The sequence below is a fragment of the Orbicella faveolata genome, unplaced genomic scaffold (assembly GCF_042242905.1).
Source record: "Orbicella faveolata isolate gen_17 unplaced genomic scaffold, um_ofav_v1 contig_2, whole genome shotgun sequence".
NCBI classification, from domain to species: domain Eukaryota; kingdom Metazoa; phylum Cnidaria; class Anthozoa; order Scleractinia; family Merulinidae; genus Orbicella; species Orbicella faveolata.
Genome location: NW_028301547.1, coordinates 24458672 through 24481763, shown reverse-complemented (window position 1 = coordinate 24481763; position 23092 = coordinate 24458672). Strand labels below are relative to the sequence as shown.

The window sequence follows — 23092 nt, the reverse complement described above, 5'->3', positions numbered from 1 at the left end:
GCATGAGCAGTGTTAATTTTCAGTACCAGTCTTTTATGAACGGCCTGCGTTGTCCAGGACAACAAGTAACAGTGCGAATTTTGAAAGTTTTTCGTGCTTTCATTGTACAAATGTAGCGTATCAGCCTAATTCTCCTTTCTTTGCAAGATGAGTCGTCTTTACGACACGATAGAACCCTCTGTGATCGATGAGCAGATGCTCAAAAATGCCGTGGAGGAACAAGGACCCAAAGGAGAAGCTGGAAGGATAGCAAAACAAGAAGGCATTGATTTTGCAGATGTGATTTCTTTGAGACTCGACTTCAAAAGTAGGTTTGAGATGCCCTTTAGAACAATCTGTTGTCTGGAAACTTGTCTTTATCAATAGGAATTCGCTTTAACGCCAATATTTTTGTGTTTTCTTTGCGAAGATATTCTAAAAATTGACAACTTGTGGAGCTTAGTCAACCTAACCAAGTTGCAAATGGACAACAACATAATTGAAAGGATAGAGGGCCTGGATATGCTTGTTAACTTGGAGTGGTTAGGTATGAAATTTCACATAACTTACAGTAATAAAATAATAATAATAATATTATGAATTGAAATGGAAAATATGCGCTGCCAGGGTTGTTCAAGACCTTTACCCGCGACAATCAATGTAAACAATGAAATCAGTCAACACTGTACTAACAATCAATTCACATGTAGGTTTTTAGCCATGTCTTTTTGATATTACAGACATTGGTTTTTTCCTATATGAATGATGCAGAAATTAAGGTTCAAATCAGGCAGAAAGTGTGTTTGTACAAGGCCTGAGTGTTATGTACAAGCTCTTCACCCCTTCACACACTCAATAAGCCATTTCTGTGTTTCCCTTACAGATGCCTTGGTAATGAGTTTTTCTTGCATGTTCAGTGTTCAGTCAAACTCATTTCCATGTGAAAGGTTGTGCACCAGGACTCAGTTTGAAACAACTTGGAAAGCAACTCGGAAATTGCTTATACCAGTAATATTATAAATGCACAGGGCCTGTGGTGACCATATACATGTATCCACGTATGCATGTGTATACATGCACCTCCAGAATTCCAGTACAAATATATATACATTTAGATATATTCTTGGAGAAATGCATCTTCATTAAAATGTTTCGAGAATCTCTAGTCTCCTCAGGTTAGCAAACCTACTACATGTATATAATGTCCCAAAGGTCGAAATCTAAACAACATAAGTTACCAAATACTTGACGTTCCTTCATGGTTTTACTTATAAAACTGTTCCAAGGAAAACGTGGGAAACAGCACCTCCCGGAACCCCTAAAAATAAATCTTTCCTGGGGATATACCCCCAACCCTCCTATAGCTGGCAGCTCATGCCTTTGGCGCTTGATTGAACTCTCTCCTTGGTATATACTCCATGGAAAGGGAGACATCTGAGAATCAACCTGAAAAATTCCTTTCTGTCAGAAGTGTCTCTGAGTTGTTCTTGCTTGGTTGTGAATTTCTTCATGTGAGTATTAAACAGCTTGTAGGAGAAACTGCATGCCTTGGATGGCTATACAGCTACATAGGGAGTTGGCAGCAAATAGTACATAGGAAATTTTGGGTCTTAGAAACTTTTGATCTGATTTCGGATGATTTAAAAAGCCTCATTTTTGTGTGTTTCTTTCTACATTGGAATCTAAAACCATTCATTTACAAGTCTCAAAGTGGGATTTTCGAATAGGGGTCTTGGCATTTTGGCAACTCTCAGATTTTTCCATTTGTCACCCCTCTGCATGTGTGTCATCGACAGGAGTACAATATTATACATGTAGTTACAGAGACGCTATTTTGTAAAACAAGACTTATATTTTCAACTAAACTACCATTTGATACACAATTCTTTGTTTTGTTGCAGATCTTTCATTTAACAATATTGAAGTCATTGAGGGACTTGATAAACTAACCAAATTGAAGGATCTCACACTCTACAATAACAGGATATCAAAGATTGAACACATGGAATCTCTCACTCAGCTTCATGTGTTTTCTATTGGGAATAATAGTCTTAAACAGCTGGATAATGTAAGTACATGTATTATGTAAATGTTAATTTTACACGACCCCACAAGCTTTGAGCTTTAAATCTTATCGTGTTTAAATAAAGGATACATGTAAGTATGCGTATGTATGCACAGAGAATTCTCCTGATTCAAATCTTGCTACAACTGTAGTCAGCATCTTGCTCTGTGCCATATATCTGAGTGTATGTAAAGAAAATTTAAAATGCAAAAGAATCATACCCACATTAAATTAATTCCTGTAGCTGTATTCCTGTAGCTGTATTCCTGTAGCTGTTCTGCTTGCAAGCTTGGTTCATGCATGAATGATTCTGTCCAACACGTTCTTTTCTTCAGTTCGCAGATCCTTATTGAATATTACTGCATCACATCAGTGTATAGTAATACTGTAAAACAGGCCAATGTCTGGCTTGAATGCTTTATAATTGAGATATTTTGTAGTTCAACTTGTCAGAGGCTTTATCCATTAGCAGGAATTGCAGTTGTTTTGCCAACGAGTTGTTTAGCCAACGACTTGTTTGCCAACATCTTAGGTCGATTCACCAACGTCCTAAGTCGCTTCGCCAACGTCCTACTGGTCAATTCGCCAACGTCAGATATCCAGTACTAACAAAAAAAACCCTGCTTATTGATGTTTGGAATGCAATCCTGATCCTTGGGTGATCCTTGGGTCAAGAAATTTTAAGTCACTGCCAGTTTCGCTTTAGATCAATTTGCATGTTTTTGATAGTTTCACTAGTCGGCTCATGAGCACTACATCGCAGTAATTTTCACGGTGAAAATTGACTGTTGAATACCAAAGTCTGATGGCTTCCAAAAGTTTTGCAAATACCGTTCTAATTCGCTGATAATGCATTACGATGTAAATTAACATTATATCTTTTCCTTTTTCTCAGAAGCAAACAGAGTTTGTTTTCATTTTCCAGCCATATAATTGAGTTAGAAATAAAATGGAATGTCAAGTAAATAACAACGTTACAGTAATTTTATTACAATATATACATATAGTATCAAATATTTACAAGCACAAAAAACCTATGAAACCTATTTACAAAACCTGATTCAAACCTCTATTTATCTGAAACCAATTTATCCTATTTACAGAGAAGTTCTAGTTCGCACTGGCTGGTCCGTTACTGAGCCGAGAACAAGTCTTGAGTAGTTGGGCGGCAGTCTTTTCGTTGTTCTCATACTTTTCCCAACTTGCAAATAGCTTAGCCTGGATATTCCTAGTGACACTACGTTGAATTCGTTTAAGTTTATTGTCTGATACAAGCCTGATTGTCACAGCTGTAAGTTTTGCCTCCCTATCAAGCAACTTGATTAATAAACACAATGGCAAACCGCTTTGACCCCCTGCTTGGCAATTGCAAGAGAACTACCGTCATAAATAATGAGTTGCTCTTGCACGCACGCATAGGAAATGATTCCAGGTGAGGGAATGAAATAAATGACAACATACACAAGTGAAGGTAAACTTTTATTTAGACATTGGCGAATTGACCAGTAGGACATTGGCAAAGTGACTTAGGACGTTGGCGAATCGACCTAAGACGTTGGCGAACGAGACATTGGCTAAACAACTTGTTGGCGAAACAACCAGATACCATTAGCAGAACTCTTAGAACGGTACCATTCTTCTATTGACTTCATTTAAATATCTGTAAGTATTTTTCAGAAATATCAAATTCAGTTGTCTGACTGTTCCGTTTCATTTCACTAACACAAAAGATAGTAAGTAAGCAATTAGCTAAATCTTACAAGGACTACAAAGAAGACTTCACTATGGATAACGGACATGTAATGAAATAAGCTATTTTCATTTTACTAGGTTGTTTATCTCAGACAATTTAAATCCTTGAGAACTTTAAACCTGAGTGGAAATCCCTTTTCTGAGGAAGCAAATTACAAAGAATATGTGATCGCACATCTGCCAGATCTTGTTTACTTGGACTTCCGTTTGATTGATGAGTCAGCTCGTGAAGCTGCTACAGAAAGGTACAAGTATTCCATAGAGGAGCTGGTCCATGACGAGACCATAGCGAGGAGAAAACAAGAAGAACTGGAGCAGAAACTGCAGGAGAGGCAGCTGCATAAGGTACATGTATATTTAGTATAAAGGAGGTGTCATCTCAAATGATATTTGAATGATTGTGTTTTTATAATCACGTATTAAGACTTACTCTGTAAAGCCTGGGCTTTAAGACTAGGCTGCTGGCAACCAGTCGTTTCTCTGAGTACCAGGATGAGTTTTGATGTCAGCAAAAAGGAGAGTGTGGACATGCCACGCCCATGTCTCGTCCCAATTTCTTTTAGCCCAAAGGTATCTTGCCTTATTGTCCCTGCTGAATTTTGAGAGAAAAGCAGACTAGGTTTAGATTTGATGTATCCATTTATTGTTTTAGATGTAGTTTGAGGTGCATGTACAGCATTTGAAGTCTTCACGTTATGATTTCAAAGTGGTTATTGACTTATGAAATAATTTTGTATCTGGGTGCAAGGGGCATGTTCATTTAGGAGGGGGTGAAGGAAAGTGGTAGGGGGGTCGTCAATGGGTTGGAGCACAAGGAATGGCAGTGATCAGACTTGGAGAGAGATTAAGCGTGATAAGTATGTAAACAAAGTTTATTTTAAATTTTTAGTTGGCCTATGTGGAGGATCTCAATGGACCATGGCTGTTTGATAGCATGTACACTGATGATCCTGAAGCTGAGAAGTTGGCAGCTCTTCCAGGAATGGAAGAACTTCTTGCAGCGTATCCTTACAAGCAGGCCTACAGAGAGAGTTATGAATATAATCAGATAGGAGATTTGCCTCTTCCTTTTATGAATTTATCTGTGACAAATAATAATAATAATAATACATGTATTTCAAGACACATATTGATGTTTTGTAATCCAATCCCCCAGGGATACAGAATATCCCAGTAACAGAGAAAGTAATAGCACCTCTCCCTAGCCCTTGGAGATAGAGAATGGTCATAGAGATACTGTCTTGCATGTGTTTTTCATCAATCTATATACAGTCTGAGGTCTTTGAAAATTTTGATACCCTAAAATTTCTGGCCAAAAAGTATGGAGTCCAGTTTAAGCAATCGTAAACCAGGCAAGGATATGGTATAAATTTCTTCACAATTAGCTTTGGAGTAGGGTTAAAAAAATATCAGCAATGACTGCTCAGGTCTGACAGATCAGCAGACCAAAGTTATCAAGTTATCACTGTATCATTATTTCATGTTCATTGTGGATTCAGTGTCACCTTAACATAACCAAGATACAAAGAGAAGTTTACAGCTGTCTGTCAAGAGATATATGAGTTTGGTTTGAAAGAGCATGAGAAAAGAGAGGCAGAAATTGCTTCATTCTTCTCCTGTTTGGAGGAAGCAACACAAGACAACAACAATGCTGGTGTTAAACACATCCACAACTATATTGAATACAAGAAAAAGGTGAGCCAGGTAGCTTTCTTACATTGTAGTACCGTGGTCCCCCAGTTGTTGCACATAATATATAAAGCCTATGACTGTTTTGCTAATGGACTTGTGATGAAAATGCTATCTCCCTTAAAAATTACCATCACCATTATTTTTTCTATTTGGTTATTTTTAAAGTGAACGTGGAATCACGTCAAGATAATAATAATTACGGCGATTTTAAGATTTCTGACACGTTGTGACTTTATAAGTTAGTAAGTGGTTTCTTATTTCTCCTGGTTGCCTGTTCAGGTATTTGTGGACTACACCAGCATGACAGACCAACGTCTCCTGGAAAGCTTGATGAAGGAAGTAACAGAAGAAATCAGAAAACTATGGGACACTCTAATGGGATTGGAAATGGAGTTAGTGGACCAGTTAGAGGTATTTGATTCAAATTCAATGTCTTCCTTCAGGGGTAAAATCCCTCAATGAAACTCAGAGAAGGACAAACAATGAAAGTTCTTCCAGGTTTTTACCGAAATACATGTAGTTGTATATCAACGATCGATTTTCTTGTGTGCTTGGTTATTGTTTCTTTCCTTTTTTTCTTTCTTTAACTCAAGTGTATTTCTAAGTTAAAATTATGAACTTTTCCATAGGTTTTCTTATAGAAATACAAGCCAGTAAAGGTCTTCTTTTGCCTATATCAATTTTTAGCCTGTTAAACATTTTCCTCTTTTCTCCCTCAATTAACGCCCACACAAGCTTAAAGCACAACGTTATATCACTTTAAAGATACATGTATACATAAGCCAAACTCGTGTATTCTTTCTCTATACAGGACACACATAAAGATTTTGAACGGAACATGGCAGACCTTGTGACCGCATTTGTTGAGCAAGTGCAAGGATTATATCCTTTTGATCTCTCAATTTTTTCCGCTTATTTTCCCGTTCCTTTTTACCTATTCGTTTTCTGCTGGCCAACTTCCTGGTTATTATCTCCCATTCTCCATCTTAAACTTCTGAGTGGAGTCAAACTTATTTCGGGTCAAAACAACCTGACCCTAAATTTAACCCAGTTGCTGAATCCCATTTTGATTTTCACCAGAAAATGCCTCCACTTAATTTGGCGCGGTTATTTCTCTCTTCTTGATCTCAATTCAACGTAGCACCAAACGACGACGCGAAACTCCGCTCGAAATAGTCTGAACACGAATTTATTTTGAATTCCAATGCTCGCGCTGCTGCCCCTCCTCAGGATGACAGCATTTTGCAACTTTCACTTCACCAAAAATACGACGATGTTTTATAACCTTTGCGCGATTTATTGTTGCAGCTTTGTGTTATTTTTGTTACTTGTGAAGCGGTTTGTCCTGGTCTCTTCACAATGACGAGATATATTCTTAACGTTGTTCACAATGACGCAGTTGCGTGACCTGGAAAACGCGCATTACGAAAAAGTGTCAGACATTGCTGTTGTCACGCTCGAAAAACTTATGAAGAACGAACTGGAAGAAGATCTTCCAGATGACTTGAGAATGGTAGGTTAGCTTTAGTTCGTCCATAAAACAAGCAGCTATTCCGACGTGAATCCTGTGTTGTCAAAGTAGATCCTAGCCCTGTAACTGACTGGATGAAAATTGCAAAGCTTTTGCGAGAGAAGCTGCTAAGCAAGAGGACGTTCCCCCCGGGGGGAACTCCCATACAAAAAGGACGGGGATGCTAGTTGGAAATTTTGAAAAGAACCTTTAAGAGATACCAAGATCCTGTTTTGTGAGCGTGGCTTGAAATTACTTTCACCCCTAAGAGGTACTTTTCTAAAGCGGCACATTATCTCCTGTCATATCTTTTTTTTCGGCTCAATACCCTAAATGGTGCCACCAAAGTTCCCCCCGGGGACCTTTCGAGGCTGAACAACTTAAGAGGTACCAAAACAAAAGGTACCCCCGTCCCTTCAATGTGGGAGTTCCCCCGGGGGACGTTTCCTTGTGGCATCATACTTTTTTTTTACCTAAACTCTTTCGGAGAACCCGCAAGTGTGCCTCCGTTACATTTCCGTTATTTTCCTCTCCCTTTTGTTTGAATTCTTTTTTTTTTTTTTTTGTCCGTCGGTAATGAAAATTCCGTTCACACTGACATTAGCTAGACAAGGCCGCTCTATGAGGTGCTCTTCGAATTTGGAATCGGAAATTGTTCCACTGTTTCTATGTACAATTTACCTGATTATTTTTCATCAATCAAGCTAATCAGTTTAGTTCTTGTTCATTATGCTGCTAATTAGAAACTCCAGTTATTGCCCAAACCATAATCACGCAATTCTTTGCAAATTGCAATGACCAAATTGAACGGTACCGTGCCGTAATTTGATTTAGCAGTTATTCTAACTGTCAAAAAATTGGCAGTCTTTAGAAATTGTTATTATTCAGTTGTTCTGGTAATTGGAGAAATTGGACAGCTCAAGATATGAAACATTCAGTACAGAACATGGAGGCCCCTTCACAATTAGTTCTCCTTTGGACTCTAATCTAGCGCGTCCAAGTCATTTTAAATGGGCAATGCTTTAGTAAAAAATGTTTATGTTTTCTGTTTTCTTTTTTATAGCTATTTGTTGATAAGGACACCATAATGAATGCAGTCAGTGCCTCTCACGACACTCATCTTCTGAAGATTGACAACAAGGTACGAATTTAATGGCGATAAAGCCTGTCAGTATAAATGAAGTTTTTATTGAAGTCTATTGAGTCTGTACAATCGAAATCATGAATATCATGAATAAAAGTAAGATCATTACAATATAAAATCCACACAAGTTTAATAAAACGTCTGTTCATAAACGCGTTTTATATCATATAAAACGCGTAGGGAGTTGGAATTCATATATTCAGCTTAGTGGTTTAGTCTAAATGCCTGGCCAGACACGGGCGCTAGCAGTCACAAGTATTTACAAGTTTAACATGAGTACAGACTTGCGTTGGGTGGCCAAACGGACTAACAAGTCACAAGTTCCTCAGTGCACTAGCCTGCGAACAGGCTCCTGGTGAGCCCGAACGAAGTTCGCTTTGTTCTCCGAATTCTTCTGTTTCGCGCTCGCCCAAATTTTTTTCTGCCGTCGCCGGGAGCCTGTTCGCAGGCAATCAGTGCACTCAACTTACAATATCAATCGAACGAATGAAATGCGGTCAACTTGCGTTAACTTGCGCGCCTACTTGCGTGCAAATTTCATCTCAAACAAAGTGAACACAAGGGCGCGCACGTTCTATTAGAATGGAGTTTACAGGCCTGCACGAATCCCAAGCGCGTATTTTAAACTTTTTCATAGTTTGGCTCTCACAAGTGTATCTTTGAGCGAACGCCCTCTTTTGTATGAAAAGAGGGGCGGATCTTTGTAGATTTCGCTCAGTAGTGTTGTTCTATCAAATGCCATTTTTGCGTAAAGATTTGTTTAAGGTTTGGCAACGATGGTTGATACTGTGTGACAAAAGGCAAGATTCGTTTGTTTTTTCTCTGTTTTGGTTGAATTTCTGGTTTCTTCTCTTCTTAAGATTCTCTGGGTAACCTCTCTCACTAAGGTGTGATCAGAAGGTTTTGATTTTCTCTTTAAATATTTCCTTAGGAGAGTTTGTTCTGAGGAGTCTTAGAGCCTCTCCTTTGATAAAACCTTTTTTTAAACCTTTCTTTTTTGGGTGCGATGAAGTGAAGTGTATATATTGAAACGTCTCAGTAGCCTTTAAGTGGGTACGCACATAAAATAGTCTCGTAAGACGTGTGTTAAAAACGTTTTATTTCGTTCTAAACATTCTCAATGACACCAAACTCCGTAAGATTGTATTTTAAACACCCTTAAAATAGAGTTTCCCACAGAACCTCCGGGGGCAGAGGCCCTGCGGTTATGACGCGTCAATAACTGATGATGTTATGGTGATTGTAGGAGGACGATGTATTGACCCGCGCCACCACCAGAATGCAGTCACTCAACGAAAAGATCCACAATGACGAGGTAGTAAGAAATCGCAACAGAGTCGCGGAAATCAACAACCTAGTGGATCACTTTAGAGACGAGGCTGAAAGTTATGAAGTGTCTGGGCCCATGTAGCGCATTACACTCTTCTAGTGTGAACACCAACAACTGGCGTAATTACGCGCGTTTAACTGTCAACTGTGGTGTAAACGATACTTGCGATGCGCATTTGTGGGTAGCTGTTACGAATACTATTCACCTATTTTTAGCGATGAAGATGAGTTTTTAACTTTTGGTTGCGCCCAGTTATTCATGCCTGTGTAAAAAACTTATCATAAATTTACTCAGAATGTCAATAGTCCAGCTTGCAGTTACAAACACTGACGTGAAATTCTCTAGCGATTTTAATTTCTGATTAATTGGTCAGCCACGAGGTAACGTAACACAAAACATCTCTAGAGGTATATAAATTGGTCTAAATATGTCCCGTTGGCTTCAAACATGATTTGGCGCAACGTATGAGCGGTATCGCCTTGGGCTTCTGTTGTTTGTGAGCTAAACCCCGCCCACACCATGTTTACCAACCCATGCAACAGATCTGTCCATTCTGTGACTGTTAGGGGATGAATTTACTCCTCTTTCATGAAGATCAGATAAAAAGCTGAACAAAGTACAAAAGGTTTCTTGTTAAGGGTAGCATTGTTATACAACCAAGCAAGAACTGAAGCGTAGCATCTTTTCCAGGAGAGCATGTGCTCAGTCGCCTGAGAATTTCATGCAGAAATTTCTTGCACAGAAGCAAGTGTAAATGTGTAAAGTATACAATTCAAGGAGTGTTGCATAAATTCTCGCAAAGTAAACATCATTACACAACACAGAGTTTTTCAACGTGTAAATATGTACTTATGTAATTGAAAGTTGTCAATTTTCATTTTGCACATCTTTGTTTCGAGTCTCATTTTTTCAGAACTGTTAAAATTTTGACAAAGCGTACACCATTTCGAAGACGTTTGGCATTTATCTTTCTTCCACTCCACACCTTGGTTCAACTCGTCTTAAAGCTGTTCTGTGGTTTCTGGATGCTATATGAGTTCTGGTTCCTGAGGGTTCAGTGTGCAGGGTGGTGAAAACTTGTATCGTGTAATTACTGAATTATCAAACGAAAGGGACTATTTTCCGCGGTTTAAAATTGCTGGAATTTAACCTTGTTAGACTTGTTAGCCCTAAGGGCTGTTTTTCGCGCAATGTCTTTAATTCGCCGCATTGCACGAGTTCGGTTTCAAGGCAAGATGTTTATCCAGAAGTGATCCCAATTTTATCGTCATTAGTTGCCACCCTGAATGTATTGAAGACCGTAAAGGAGGCATGGAAAAATCAGTGTACAGAATTCAAGAAGGCCGCTATTAACGCTAACATGATAAACGAACTCTGCGCGTCACGTGCTGTAGAGTTGGTAAACAAAACAGTTTTAGTCAGGATTAAAATTTGGTTTTATTTTTAGTGGCCGCTCTCTCTGTAAACACTGTTAAAAGTTAATTTTAAATCAGTAATTTTGTTACTTGAATATTTCATATGTATCTTTTCTTTCGTCCGTTATCAAACGGATTCATTGTCGTCCATTCTTTTTATCCGTAAGTAACGGCAATAGTGAAGGTCTTCTGTAGAGTGTTTAGCATCCAGAGATTTACTCACGCCAATCCGCACATGTGTGTTTACAAAGTTCTTGTCACATTTTTTGCCTTGCTCTTTGCCTTTCGATTCTTGAAGGTAAATCGGAGGGAGTTTTATTGGAGGAAGGAGATCAGATAGGGGTTTCTTAACGGGACACTTTTGCTCTTCCTCGGTGGGCGTCAGTCGTTTCGTGTCAAAGTTTCCTCTAGTACAAACCGTATGCCGCCGCTGTTTTCCCGTAAGCTTTGAAGTCGAGGAGCTGTGGGTCTGTAAAGCTTCGTTTGTCAGCGTAGTGCTTTTAGGATTGAAACTGTTGGATCGTGCGACTGTATGTCTTCGTACCCTCGGACGAGAGGCGTTGCTAATAGCACAGGTTGCCCTCTGTGAAGAAAGATTTCCCTCGGAGCTAGCCTTACTCATGTCGCTTCTTGCGTCCCAGTTATCCACCGCATTAGTCCTTCCTGCCCAGCTTATCTTACGCTTTGGTAGTGTTTTCGATGAAACGGGCTCCGTTTTAACGGCCGAAGATTGATCAAAGTGTGCAACTTTGTCCGCCCATTGTTGTTTGTGCCTTAGATTTCGTTCTGACCTAGTACAAGCGTCGTCCGCAACTTGTGAGCTCGAAAGATTCTTCGGTGCGGAAAACAGAGTCGTTTCCCAGGATGATGTATCAGGAGCATCAAAGGTAGAGCCATTTTCGATGACTCTTTGCTCTTCATCCGAATCACTGTGATATTCGCTCAAAGCATACGTTTGCCCTTCCAAAAGTAAACCATGAGCTCGAGAGAGCAGGTGAGATCGTGTCTTAGAAAAGTCACTGACGAGTTCCTCTTTCTCTTTGTCCAGTTGTTTGTGGAAGTTCTTAAGCTCAGAATTTTTCCGTGCGTTGCTGGCAAGCAACTCTTTGATGGTCAGTTTTGGCAAGGCATAGCCCTCGTAAACTAGGTCACGTTTTCCTTTACTCATGTTGGGAAGCTACTCGTTCATGAAGTCCTAAAAGAGAGTGTAAGGGGTCCAATGTTTGTCTTGCCGTATCGATGGAAATCTGTGTAACATTCTACCGCGTGTTTGGGTTGTCTGCGGAGACGACTTATCTCGGAAGTGACCCCGAAAATAATACCTTTTGTTCCAAGATGACAACAGTTTGACCTGCGTCTTTAAATATTTTTTTATCAAGAGATTCCACACATAGTTTGGCTTCTACCCAACCACATTGCGAAAGTAGTTGACCTGCACTGACCTGGTGCGTCCTCTTTGGAAAGAGTTGTACAATTGTCACGTCCGAAACACTGCACGTCAGAGGTTTCATCGGGCAAATTGACCGGCTGTGAGGAGGATTTTGCTCGCCTGGTTTGACCATCTACAGGACTGAGAGTTTTTCTTATAAAGAATTTCAGTTCAAAAAGTTTTGCCCGCCTGTGAAAACCGATTGCCCTCCGGCTGTAAACGTTAATGAAACCTCTGAGGCTGTCGCCTTTAAGCTAACTGTTGTCCATGCTAGGGAAGAAACTTTTCGTTATGTGCATAAAGGACTTTGCGGGCAAATTAGAAACTAAGAAATTACAGGCGATCGTGGAATCAGATCCTTACCCAGCTGTTACAGGTGTGTAAGTGACACCTTTGAGAGTCTCGTTTATAGTGTCAAGCAGGTTTCTAGCTTGGCATTTCCTGCGTCGTGCAACCTGCCGATGTCTCCGTTAAAAATTTTTCTTGGAGACATTTCTCATTCTATCAGAAGCAACAGCAATTACGTCACTCGCCAAACAGCACAATGTACAATATCAACTGTAGTGCCAGATTCATTTTCGATTTTTTTTTTTTTTTTTCAGTCGCCCACGATAAGTCATGAGTATTAGCAATAGAATTGACTCCCTGTCATATACACTAGCCAAGGTGAACAAGTTCGAGGTTTCGTCTCGCCTGATGCGTGACATACGTCTTGTTAACAGAAAGCCGTGCGCGTCGACAGTTATCTTTCTGGTGATATCCTGCACGCACCAAACGCGATTTACGGTCTGTTACTTGGTCACGTTAACGAGACAAAGCTGAATAGATTTTTCAAGAACCGTCAAGGCAGCCTTATCAATATTGCCTACAATCTTGGACAAAATAAATGTAACATCTGGACCCCCCCCCCCCCCCCCCATTTCAATTACGCCAAAATGGCGCGTTTTTGCTCCTTCGCGCCTTCGTCGTTGCTTTGGTGGGGGATGGGGGATAATTGTTCCATTTTATTCTGTCCAAGATTGTAGCCTACGTGTGGACGTACCCACCCCTCCTGGATGGTACGGCTACACGTAGGCTAATGTTGCCGAGAATTTGATCTGGAAACGGAATTGTTTGCGCGCATCTTTTACTCTCGTTCCAGATCCTTCTTTGGAGGTCGCCTTCCCGCCGCAACATACTGTGGGGGACCGGGCGCGATCTTCAAGTGGTAGCGCTCAAAGAACTGATTTCACCCTCTGATATTTCTCAACTATCAGTGAACAAAAACAAAACCGTAATTAGTCTCGCGTTACTCCGCAATTAGTTTAGGATACACCAAATTTAGACCATCCAGATCGTGCCCGATATTGCCGAGCCGGGTGTTAATTAATTACTTCTCAGCTGTCATCAACTCGAATAGCTTACCAGGATAAGTAGACCAGCTAGACTGATAAAAATTAAAAAGATCATATAACGACTCGCAGATGTTTATTTTAATGCCAGTCATCCGTGATTGCGTGAATAAATTTCTAACATTCCTGTCAAACTAATTGGCTGATTTCCGAGATGAGAGCTATTCCACCTTTAGCTAACCGGGTTAAACATGAAACAAACTCACACTGCAATGATCTGTTTAAAGCCGGCTTGATGTGAGGCAAAACGTTATATGTATCCGCATGTAGCTGAATCAAGACTGTAATATCTTCGCATCTGTGTGATTTACCTAGACAAGTATGCATATTTTTAATTCAAAGGATGCAGGTGAAGTGCTATGAAATAACACAATCTATACTGTGAATGAAGTTTTCCTATAAAGTAAAATGGAACCCTTCGTTATCAACTATTCTTTATCTTTCACCTGCTGTGATCACGTGACCAGACAATGTGTTATGCAACCTCCAAAACTATAATCAAACACGAGAAAATCACGATTGTTTTAAGGTTTTGAGGGGACCAAGATTATCCCTAAACCTACAAAAAATATAAGAGACTTCTCGTTTACCAGGGTAAGCAGTTAGTTCTGTTGAAGTTCGAGAGTAATTCGTGTGCCATTTTCACTGGACAAAATTAAGTCTTCAAGGAAAAATGATCAGTCGATAGTCTCCGTGATCGAGACGGAAGCGATAACATTCCGTGATCCCCTTGCAAGGGATTATCCTACTTGACTCATCAGTCTGTTTATCGTAAATGGGGGTAAAGACCGTGAAAAAAACGAACAAACAAACAAACAAAAAAACAAGCGTTTGACCCTTGCAAATCGATTCCATGCTGACAATTTTGAGCATAAGTGCTTTTGCATCTGTGTTATCACTTGTAGAATCACGAGTCTGGCAAAGAATTGTTGTAGTACGGGGGGAGGTACTCCCTCATATGGGCTATGTAGGTATGTGCGGCCCCAAAGGGTATGGTTTTCAGCTGTTTTGCTCATAAATAATTAACAATTTTTCACCGAAGGGGCGGTGAATAGTGGTGGATATATCCATCACTTTCACCGACACTGAGGTGAATAATTGTTTTAGTATATACCACACAAGCTGAATAATTAGCGGACCAAAACTTTATTTTATGTGTGACAAGCAGTCGGAAATTTTAAAATCTCTCGCGCCGGCTGCTCGGAGGTGAACAGTACTTGCTAATCACCTCGGAGGTAACGAATCAGAACGCGCGAAAAACACTATTCACTTGGGTGGTATATACTAAGGTATGTTGTTTAGAAGAAGCCACTTTTTTATCCGTAGTGGTAAGACCATGAGCAAAAGTCCTTCAAAAATTATATTTAGGGCAATTGTGTCGGCCGCAACTGTCATAAAAAGGGTATCGAATTTCTGGTCAGGTCATAAATAGGGGAGGGAAAATCTCAGATTTTGGTCATAAATATGGTAAGGGTTTTGGGAAGCGGGCCGCACACCCCCACCAAATTTTTCTGGGAGTACTCCCCTCCCCGCGGGAGTATTGATCAATCACTGAAAGTAGGAAGAGGGGCAAAGAGCTGGAAACTCTTTCCAGCTACCTTACAGGCGTATTTTTCTGTCGAGGGTCGTCTTCTTGATCCACTTGATCATCATCCTCCTGTATATGACGTGAAAGTGAACGCTCCTTTACGATCAGATGCTCTCAGTGGATGGGGAGAGGGGAGCGTGAGCCCAGGAGAACAGCGGGTGCGGGAGGGGTGCGTGAGACAGGAAAGAAAAGGGTGAGAACTGGGAGAAGACTTGTCTCTGGCTCCTGTTCCCACAACCATGGAAGAGAACATAGAGACGGGAACCCGCCAGTATGTGGGACGGGAGTGGTATAGGAGACGGGATGGCGAAAGTTTTAAGAGGGCGGAAAGCGAGAGGTAAATGCAAGCCGCAAAATTTTTTGCGCCGAGCGTCCACCGAGGCTTTGGGCAAAATATTATCTCCGAACTACGAACAAACGAAAATTCGCTCTCGGACTCGAAACAAAACCAGGCTGACTTCCGGTGAAAATGCATGTACAGCCCTTAGCGTTATTTACGTTTTTGGTCATGACGTCTAATTTACCTGGCATGGGCCCAGGAGTAACGCGAAAAAGTGCGGGTGTCAAAAAACAAGGGTCCGAGAGGCGGAAGAGCATGGTACGGGAAGTGGGAGGTTCTGGCCTCAGTACGTCTCCGCCTTTCCTGGCTCCTTCCGCCGCAATAAACACCGTTTTAATAAATAATCTAATGGATAGCAGAATCGTTACTTCAGGCTGTTTACGGATGAGGTCGACAGAAGACCGGCCGATGAGTGATCGGAAATTTCAACCGAGAACCTCGACGTTACAGTCGAAGCCCCATTACGCGGCCACCTATTAAACGGCCATCCCTATTAGGTAGCCAGAAATCAGTCCCAATGACGGCTTTCCTATTTTTTATTTTTTTATTTTTTTCACTTCTGTTAAGCGGCCAACCCCTTTTAAGGTGGCCAAACTTAATTTCCGTGCGCGCTCTTGCTAATGCCATTCAGCGCGCGCACAAGGATTGTACAAAGCAACCGTGGCGTCGATACAGCGATCATTTTATTTGGTGAATGTCCTCGCCGTCTGTACTTTCTTCATAATTGAACACAGTGTATTTATGGCTTTACTCTTTTTATCAAAAATGTATGTTAGAAAAGGTAACGATGCAAAGAACCCAGCAATTCTCAGATTTTTCTTTTTTACCGAAAGAACTCAGTTAGATGCAGCGCATGCGTAGTAAGGTAAAAAATTGCGATTGAATGCGGAATAGCTTTCTTGGAAATATGCATATTTCTCGAGAACCACTCGTTAGAATTTTACGAAATTTAGCAAGAAAATACTTTAGAAAACAAGTAACTGGAATATGGAAAAAAATTGACAGAGGCGATTCTAGATGTTCCAGTTAAACGTCTGCAAGTGATAATTAAAGATCCCTCTATTAAACTATTATTAAAATAATGCCAACTTGTGAGCATTGTTACAATCTCGTTGCATGCAAATGAAAAAGAAAATCTAACGACTAGATTTTCTGCAAACAAACAAAACCGATTTTAAAGGCCTGTTTATATTTATTCCAGTTGCCATGGCAACTGCACTTACGTCAGCCTAGCTATCAAAAATGCGAAGTTTGTGTTGTTGACTTGCGTGTTGCCATTTTTGGCGACCAAAGGATCAAGGGTTTTAGAGAAAAAGGAGATTGAAACACAGGTATCTAAACTATGTTCGGCCACCTTAAGCGGCCACTATCCATTTCCCAGAGGGTGGCCATTTAATAGGGGTTGAACTGTATTAGCAAAATGTCAACTGTTAACACAGACACCATAGATGTTCAAATAGACGACAATTACACTGATATGAACCGGATTTGTTCGCGTTCCACCCCTAAGCCAGGGAAAAGACCCTGGGAACGAGGTTGAAAGGGCTTGTTACATGGGTGGGTGCCGGAGGACAAAAGAAAATTAGTATTAATGCCTGCTGCTGGAATGATCAATGTACCGATTGAACGCTTTTCTGCTCTGTCCACTCATAATAAGAGGTCAGAAACGGAAAAAAGTAAAGTGGAATAGTGTGTCAGATGAAAGTAAGAAATGTCTTGGACTCCATGCATGGGCGTATTGTGTGACACATAATTGCATCGCAGATTCCAATTTTTATTTCTTCCAAAAGACGAAGTGGACTACAAGTTTCCCACTATTCGGCAAAACTGTTTGTTCAGGCAACTAGTGCAATTCATTTCAGCTCTATTCAACAATTAGATTATGAGCTCGAGATTTCTATCGCGTGATAGAAATAGCGGAGAGCGAGTAATCTAATTGTTTTAGTATAAATCTACCAGTCGTCCAAAACTTAAGACGATCTAAATCCTCTTTACAGACACTTCGAAAACGCCAAGAAGCGGCCACCAATTTGTTAACAAGCGCACACTGCTACACTACACACCATCTACGACAGAATAGATAGTGAGTAGCGTAGCCGATCAGAGAACGCCGATCGTGATAGAACGCAAGTAGATTTATACTAATACCAGATAAATCAGCCACAGGACGCTTTTGTAAGACAGGACACATGTATTCTGTAACAGTGTAAGATCCGATGAATACCTAAATCTTAAGTAGCGTCACTGTAGTCCCGTGATGAGGCATTTGCCCACTGTACTTCGATCCTAGGCATCACAACTGTCCAGCCGCACCCGGCTGTTCCTATCACTTGTATAATTTCTGGCAAAAAAAAACACATTAAATGCCGTTAAATGCGGGTTGTCGACGCTTTTAACTCGGTGATTCAACCTCCCAGACGGCGAAAACCATGCGTTTGAGATCTTCATACAAACAGATCCAGCGTCAGAAGGCATAATGACTGTAATACTCGACTCATCCACATTAAACCAGTGCAACGGTCCCCTTGTTTATCTAGAAACTTTGACGAGGTTTATCAATCCATTCCATTTTAAAAAGTACATGAATAACCCTGCGGGCATGTAGAATTCAAGTTTTAAAAAAATAGAAATGTTCAGTTACGTGGAGTACATTCCTGAACCACAATTGCCAGCACTCTTGGAAGAAGTTCGCAAATCTGTTAAAGTTAGAGAGGGTAATTTGCGCTGCTTTCGTTTACCTCCTGATGCCGAAAGTTTCCCAGTCTTGACTGCGATCTGCTCAACCTTTTTATCTTCTAGAGCTTGTATATTTTGGAAAATAACTCTTAAAGCCTTTTGCATTTCTCTTTCGAAATCCATCTTCTTCGCTCTGGTCCTGATAAATTTTGTCTTTGCGAAAGGTTAGGTCTATAACGAAGTGACTGCTCTTCAATCATCAAACAACGGGGCTAAAGAGTTTTCCTGTTACCGTGTCTATAAATAATCAGTGGAAGAATAGAAAAGTGGCTGCGGTCATGTCAAGTAGAATAGCTGCATTTTTTCTATCTTAACAGGAGCTATATTAGGAGCGTTCAGCGTCTTTGTGAGGACAAGGGCTATGTGGCTACCAATCTGACTACGTAACAAATTTCGTCACTAGCGGGGTCACAAATGACCCAATAAATTTTAAGTAAATAATAATGAGTCAACCCCATCGTCGTCTCTTTCACACGAACAAAAGTCAGTTGGCTAAGTTTGGTTGACCCATAACACCTCAAGTACTTAATTGATCCAGTAAACAGCTTCCTTTACGTCTGAGAAAAATGCTGGAGGTGTCGGATGCAAATCAAGTTAGGCGTGACAAGTAACTTGTGGATGTGAACAAGTTTCTTTGGGGAGAGAAAAAATAATAATGATAATAAAAATTTTCCTACAGATTTATATTCTTAGTAGTTTTGATTGGCATCAATCATTTATCCACGTAGTTATTATCAGATTGCAACGGGGATCTGAGTTAGGTATTGATGCGATCAAGAAGTTAACCCCTCAAAGCTAATTTATTCACCACAAAATGACGCCCTGTTCCACACGTGGGTGACTGAAGGACAGGAAAAATCACTGACGAAGCCACTCAACGTGAACACGTAAGTAACGACAGAATTGTGCAACAGTGTTGTTATATTGACCGGAAATATCTAATACGAACAGTCAAACGAATAGAGTCTCATAACTTTAAGAACATTGGAGCAAGTTAGGAATTATTCTTTCACTCTGACATCAAACGTTTTCCAGATGCATCAAATGTTTTCCCTCAACACCAAGCCGGAGAAATTTGAAAACGCAACAATCACCAGGCATTTTGGAGTTGTGTTTGAGGAAGACTCTGGTAGGGAAATCACATGACTGCCGTGATGTCATCGTTTACGAAAAGCTTCGTTTTCAAAATGTTTTCCGTCCACGCTAAAACGCAAAGCCGGCGTTCAAGTTGTCAAATTTCTCCGGTTTGAGGAGCGTTTTCGTTTCCGAAAAGGACAGTACGTTTTGTGTGGAAGGTAGGCCTAACCGTAGAAATGAAGCTGCGTTTTCAAATTTCTCCGACGCAGTGTGGATGGGGCATTAGTGATGATCCATGTAATTGATTTTCCAGAGGGCGATCAGGACGGAAGAAGTTTAATGATGTTAATGTTTTATCAGGAATAGTATCAAAGTTCGTTTTGCCACACCCCCTCCAAATTTTGTCTTGTTCAATGAACTTGCACTCCATTCCATTTGGTGTTAAAGGGAGGAAATTGTAGGCCATCAGGTCTAAATCTAAGAATCGCGAGTAGTCAACACTCCACCTCTAATTTCCCTGGATTTCCTGCTACCTGTACATCGCTTGCCTCGGCGGAGACAAGCGACAGCAGGAAATACGTCTGTGTTCGTACGCTACACGCTACAAGGTGCTATAGATTATTCGATTAGTAGATCAGATACGAGCCAAGTGGTCCATCAAGCCAGCCAGCGCTTATCTACGGTTTCTATAGCATGAAGTGACTAGGAGTTTTCCTACTTCCCCCTCCCCCCTCCCCCCCTGAATAGCATGCTAGTCCATTTATACACCTGGGTAGAGAGGGGCACTGTGAGAGTAAAGTATCTTGCCCGAGAACACAACACAATGTCCCCAGCCAGGGCTCGAACCCGGACCGCTCGATCCGGAATCGAGCTTATACTAACAATGAGACCACCGTACCACCAACTAGCTGCTACGCTGCTGAAAATTATTAAAGCTTTGTTCTTGTACTGTAGCATTGTAAAGTAATAACGAAACAAAGGAAAGTTTCAATTTATTAGCGTTTCATTAGAATTTCATTCTCGTAAAAGCGATCATTTTACATTATTCAATCTCTTTCTTACCTTCTTCTTTTAATAATTTTTAATGTAATTCTAATTGTAATTTTTATTCTTTTGTAGGGGAGTTTTATTAATAGGGTTAACCTCTAAACTCCTTTTTCGAATTTATGCATATTTTTTGTATATATGAATTTGAATAAACATGTGGGTATGTATGTAAAACAATAACTTCACACTATTTAGACCTATTCTACTTGTATGTTGACGTGACGTGCCAGTTCTGTCTCGCTATACAGACATAATCAATCATAACTGAAGTCCTCTTCAGCATCACTGGCCATGCGATTGATTTCTCAGAGTTCTTTTTATGGAATAACAAAGTTCAGCACTTTCTCTGACAACCAGTTGCCGTAATTTTCAGTTAATGGCATCTTATCTCTTGTGGTTATACGCGCCCCGCGTTGCATGGTTCCGTTTCCCGTTTAGCTGACTGTTCATTATGCCTTGTGAATTCCTTTGACTCAGAACACTAGCTTTCACACGGCAGTACATTTCTGACATCAAACCCACTCTGTTGAGATTCTCTCTCAAACAACTGGGTGAACTGTTTTTTGCTTATTTTTTTTTTTTCTTTGTTGTCCTTCGCGCTAGCTGGCGGCGTTCATAACTCTCGGCCGACGCCTAACACCAGTTGAGGTATTTGTAGCCATCCGTCAGAATTCCTTCATGTTGAACCTCAGCCACAGAATTCTACCATGAATGGTTGTTTCACGTGTACATCTTATATAACGCCTGTACCACTGGCGCTAAATCATGTTCAGAAAGTAAAACCACGTACGGCATTTTGCAGGCTAAACAAACAGCATTTTACGTAGATTACTCACGGACCTAACCGAACCACAACAGGCATCACTCTCGGAGGAAGTCTGCGCCTCAGTGGATGAACGGCGTCTTTGTACTCGTTCCTTTGATTGCATCTAGAAAGTAGGTCATTCCTGAACTTGTTCGGTAGCTGAACTCTGTTATCTTCCAAAGCTTGAATGTTTTGAAAAATTATTTTTAAAGCCTTCTGCATTTCCTTTTCGAAATCCATTCTTATGCTCCACGCAACAGTTTCGTTTAGTGTGAAGTGGGTTAAGCCAAATGCGCGCCCTTCTGTGATTTAGCTCGTCTAAAAATACTACGATGATAACGTTGTTAAATATATATACAGTTTTAATGGAACATTACAATAAATATAATGGCAATGATCACGAGAATTTCCCTTAACCAATCAAATGGCTCCATTTGTCCTGAGTCATGCAATTGGTTATTCATCAATGCTTTTCATTATATAATTAAATTAATGAAGAAGTCAAGAAATGAATAAACCCTTTTATTTACAATCAGTTATGTCGAGCCCGATAATAAATATACGCCCTCGTGTGCTAAACAGCCATTTCTTTTTGGTGAGTTTCGTCTAATTGCCACTGTGTAGCGGTGATTTGGCGATCTCTTGGCCCAGCGGATTAATACATCACGGGTTACATCATGAACCCTTTAGTTATGCAATGTTGCGCTTCAGTCGCGTGAAAATCGTTTTGTGTGTGTCTTTTGTGATGGTGCGATAAGTTTTAGGCATTTGTTCGATCACTGTGTCTGTTTTACACTACCTTCAGCATTGTTAAGGTGTCTCGATACAGTTTTTTCTGGACCATACTAAACATTTCAAACAGGTCTGTACAAGTTCCTTAGTTGGATTGATGTAAAAATTACCCCAGTAATTGGAAATGGATTGAAGTTTGGTATAATGTATTTCCTAAAGCAATCGTTATTTCCATGGAAACGATAGACATAAACATTGAAGATCGGTAAAACATAAATTTTGCACCGACCAGATGTGATATAAAAAAGTTAATACCAGTGTCTTAAACTATGGTGTATGGCAAGTAGAACTGATCAAATTTAACGGTTAAGAAAGGAGTGTTTGAACCGACGAGAAAGCTGCGTCACTTCACGGTGTAAAAACTGATGCTAAATTAAAATATTCTTGTCACTGAATGTTGCATTCCTCTGTGATGCAAAAATGTGAACACAAAGACAAACCATGGAAAACAATATAGTGCGGTCGATTAAAACACAACGCACTAATATTTTAAAATAATTTTGCAAATCGTGAATTTGTAACGCAACGTTTTCGTCGGTACAAGTGCCTCCTTCACATCGGTAAATTTGAAAGTGTTCCAGTATATCATTATATACAAAAATTTGGACTATATCTGTTGGCATTATCAAACACGCATTGTTAACGATTTCAGTGAAAAATTTATCGAGCCGTTTTAGAGATTTTTGAAAAAGGACTTAAAATCAAACGTTAATCTTAAGAAAAAAGACTCGTTTTTGAGATCGCGAAAAAGAAAGCCAACAAGACTCGCGTGGGTACGAAACATAACTTTGAGACACATTTATGCCATCAAACCAGTGCTGATCTATCGCTACATTTACTATTATTAAGCAAAAAGTATGATTTGGAATGTTTTTGCAATTTACCCGAAATCAAACATACAGACCTTTTCTATTCTTGTACATTCTGTTTGCCATACACCATAGTTTAAGACATTGGTGTCAGCTCTATTATATCACATCTGGTTCGAGAAAAATCATGT

General features: G+C 40.2%; 2 protein-coding genes across 2 annotated transcripts; one reads left to right on the top strand and one right to left on the bottom strand.

Moving 5' to 3' along the window:
• Positions 1-16: 16 nt before the first annotated feature.
• Positions 17-10356, top strand: LOC110060252 (dynein regulatory complex subunit 3-like). Its single transcript, XM_089288977.1, has 11 exons — positions 17-307; positions 410-526; positions 1881-2047; positions 3875-4141; positions 4686-4798; positions 5317-5491; positions 5768-5899; positions 6300-6371; positions 6879-7001; positions 8062-8139; positions 9389-10356. The coding sequence occupies exons 1-11, from the start codon at positions 148-150 to the stop codon at positions 9551-9553; spliced, it is 1569 nt and encodes a 522-aa protein (XP_089145103.1). The 5' UTR covers positions 17-147; the 3' UTR covers positions 9554-10356.
• LOC110060254 (uncharacterized) lies at positions 10299-12394 on the bottom strand. Its single transcript, XM_020767009.2, has one exon. It carries the CDS (start codon positions 12053-12055, stop codon positions 11015-11017), a length of 1041 nt encoding a protein of 346 aa, XP_020622668.1. The 5' UTR covers positions 12056-12394; the 3' UTR covers positions 10299-11014.
• Between the last annotated feature and the right edge of the window lie 10698 nt (positions 12395-23092).

Coding starts and splice junctions, on each gene's coding strand:
- LOC110060252 (XM_089288977.1), top strand. CDS start 148: ATGAGTCGTCTTTACGACACGATAGAACCCTCTGTGATCGATGAGCAG. Junction 527..1,880: donor TGTTAACTTGGAGTGGTTAG/GTATGAAATTTC, acceptor GTTTTGTTGCAG/ATCTTTCATTTAACAATATT. Junction 4,799..5,316: donor ATGGAAGAACTTCTTGCAGC/GTATCCTTACAA, acceptor AACATAACCAAG/ATACAAAGAGAAGTTTACAG.
- LOC110060254 (XM_020767009.2), bottom strand. CDS start 12,055: ATGAGTAAAGGAAAACGTGACCTAGTTTACGAGGGCTATGCCTTGCCA.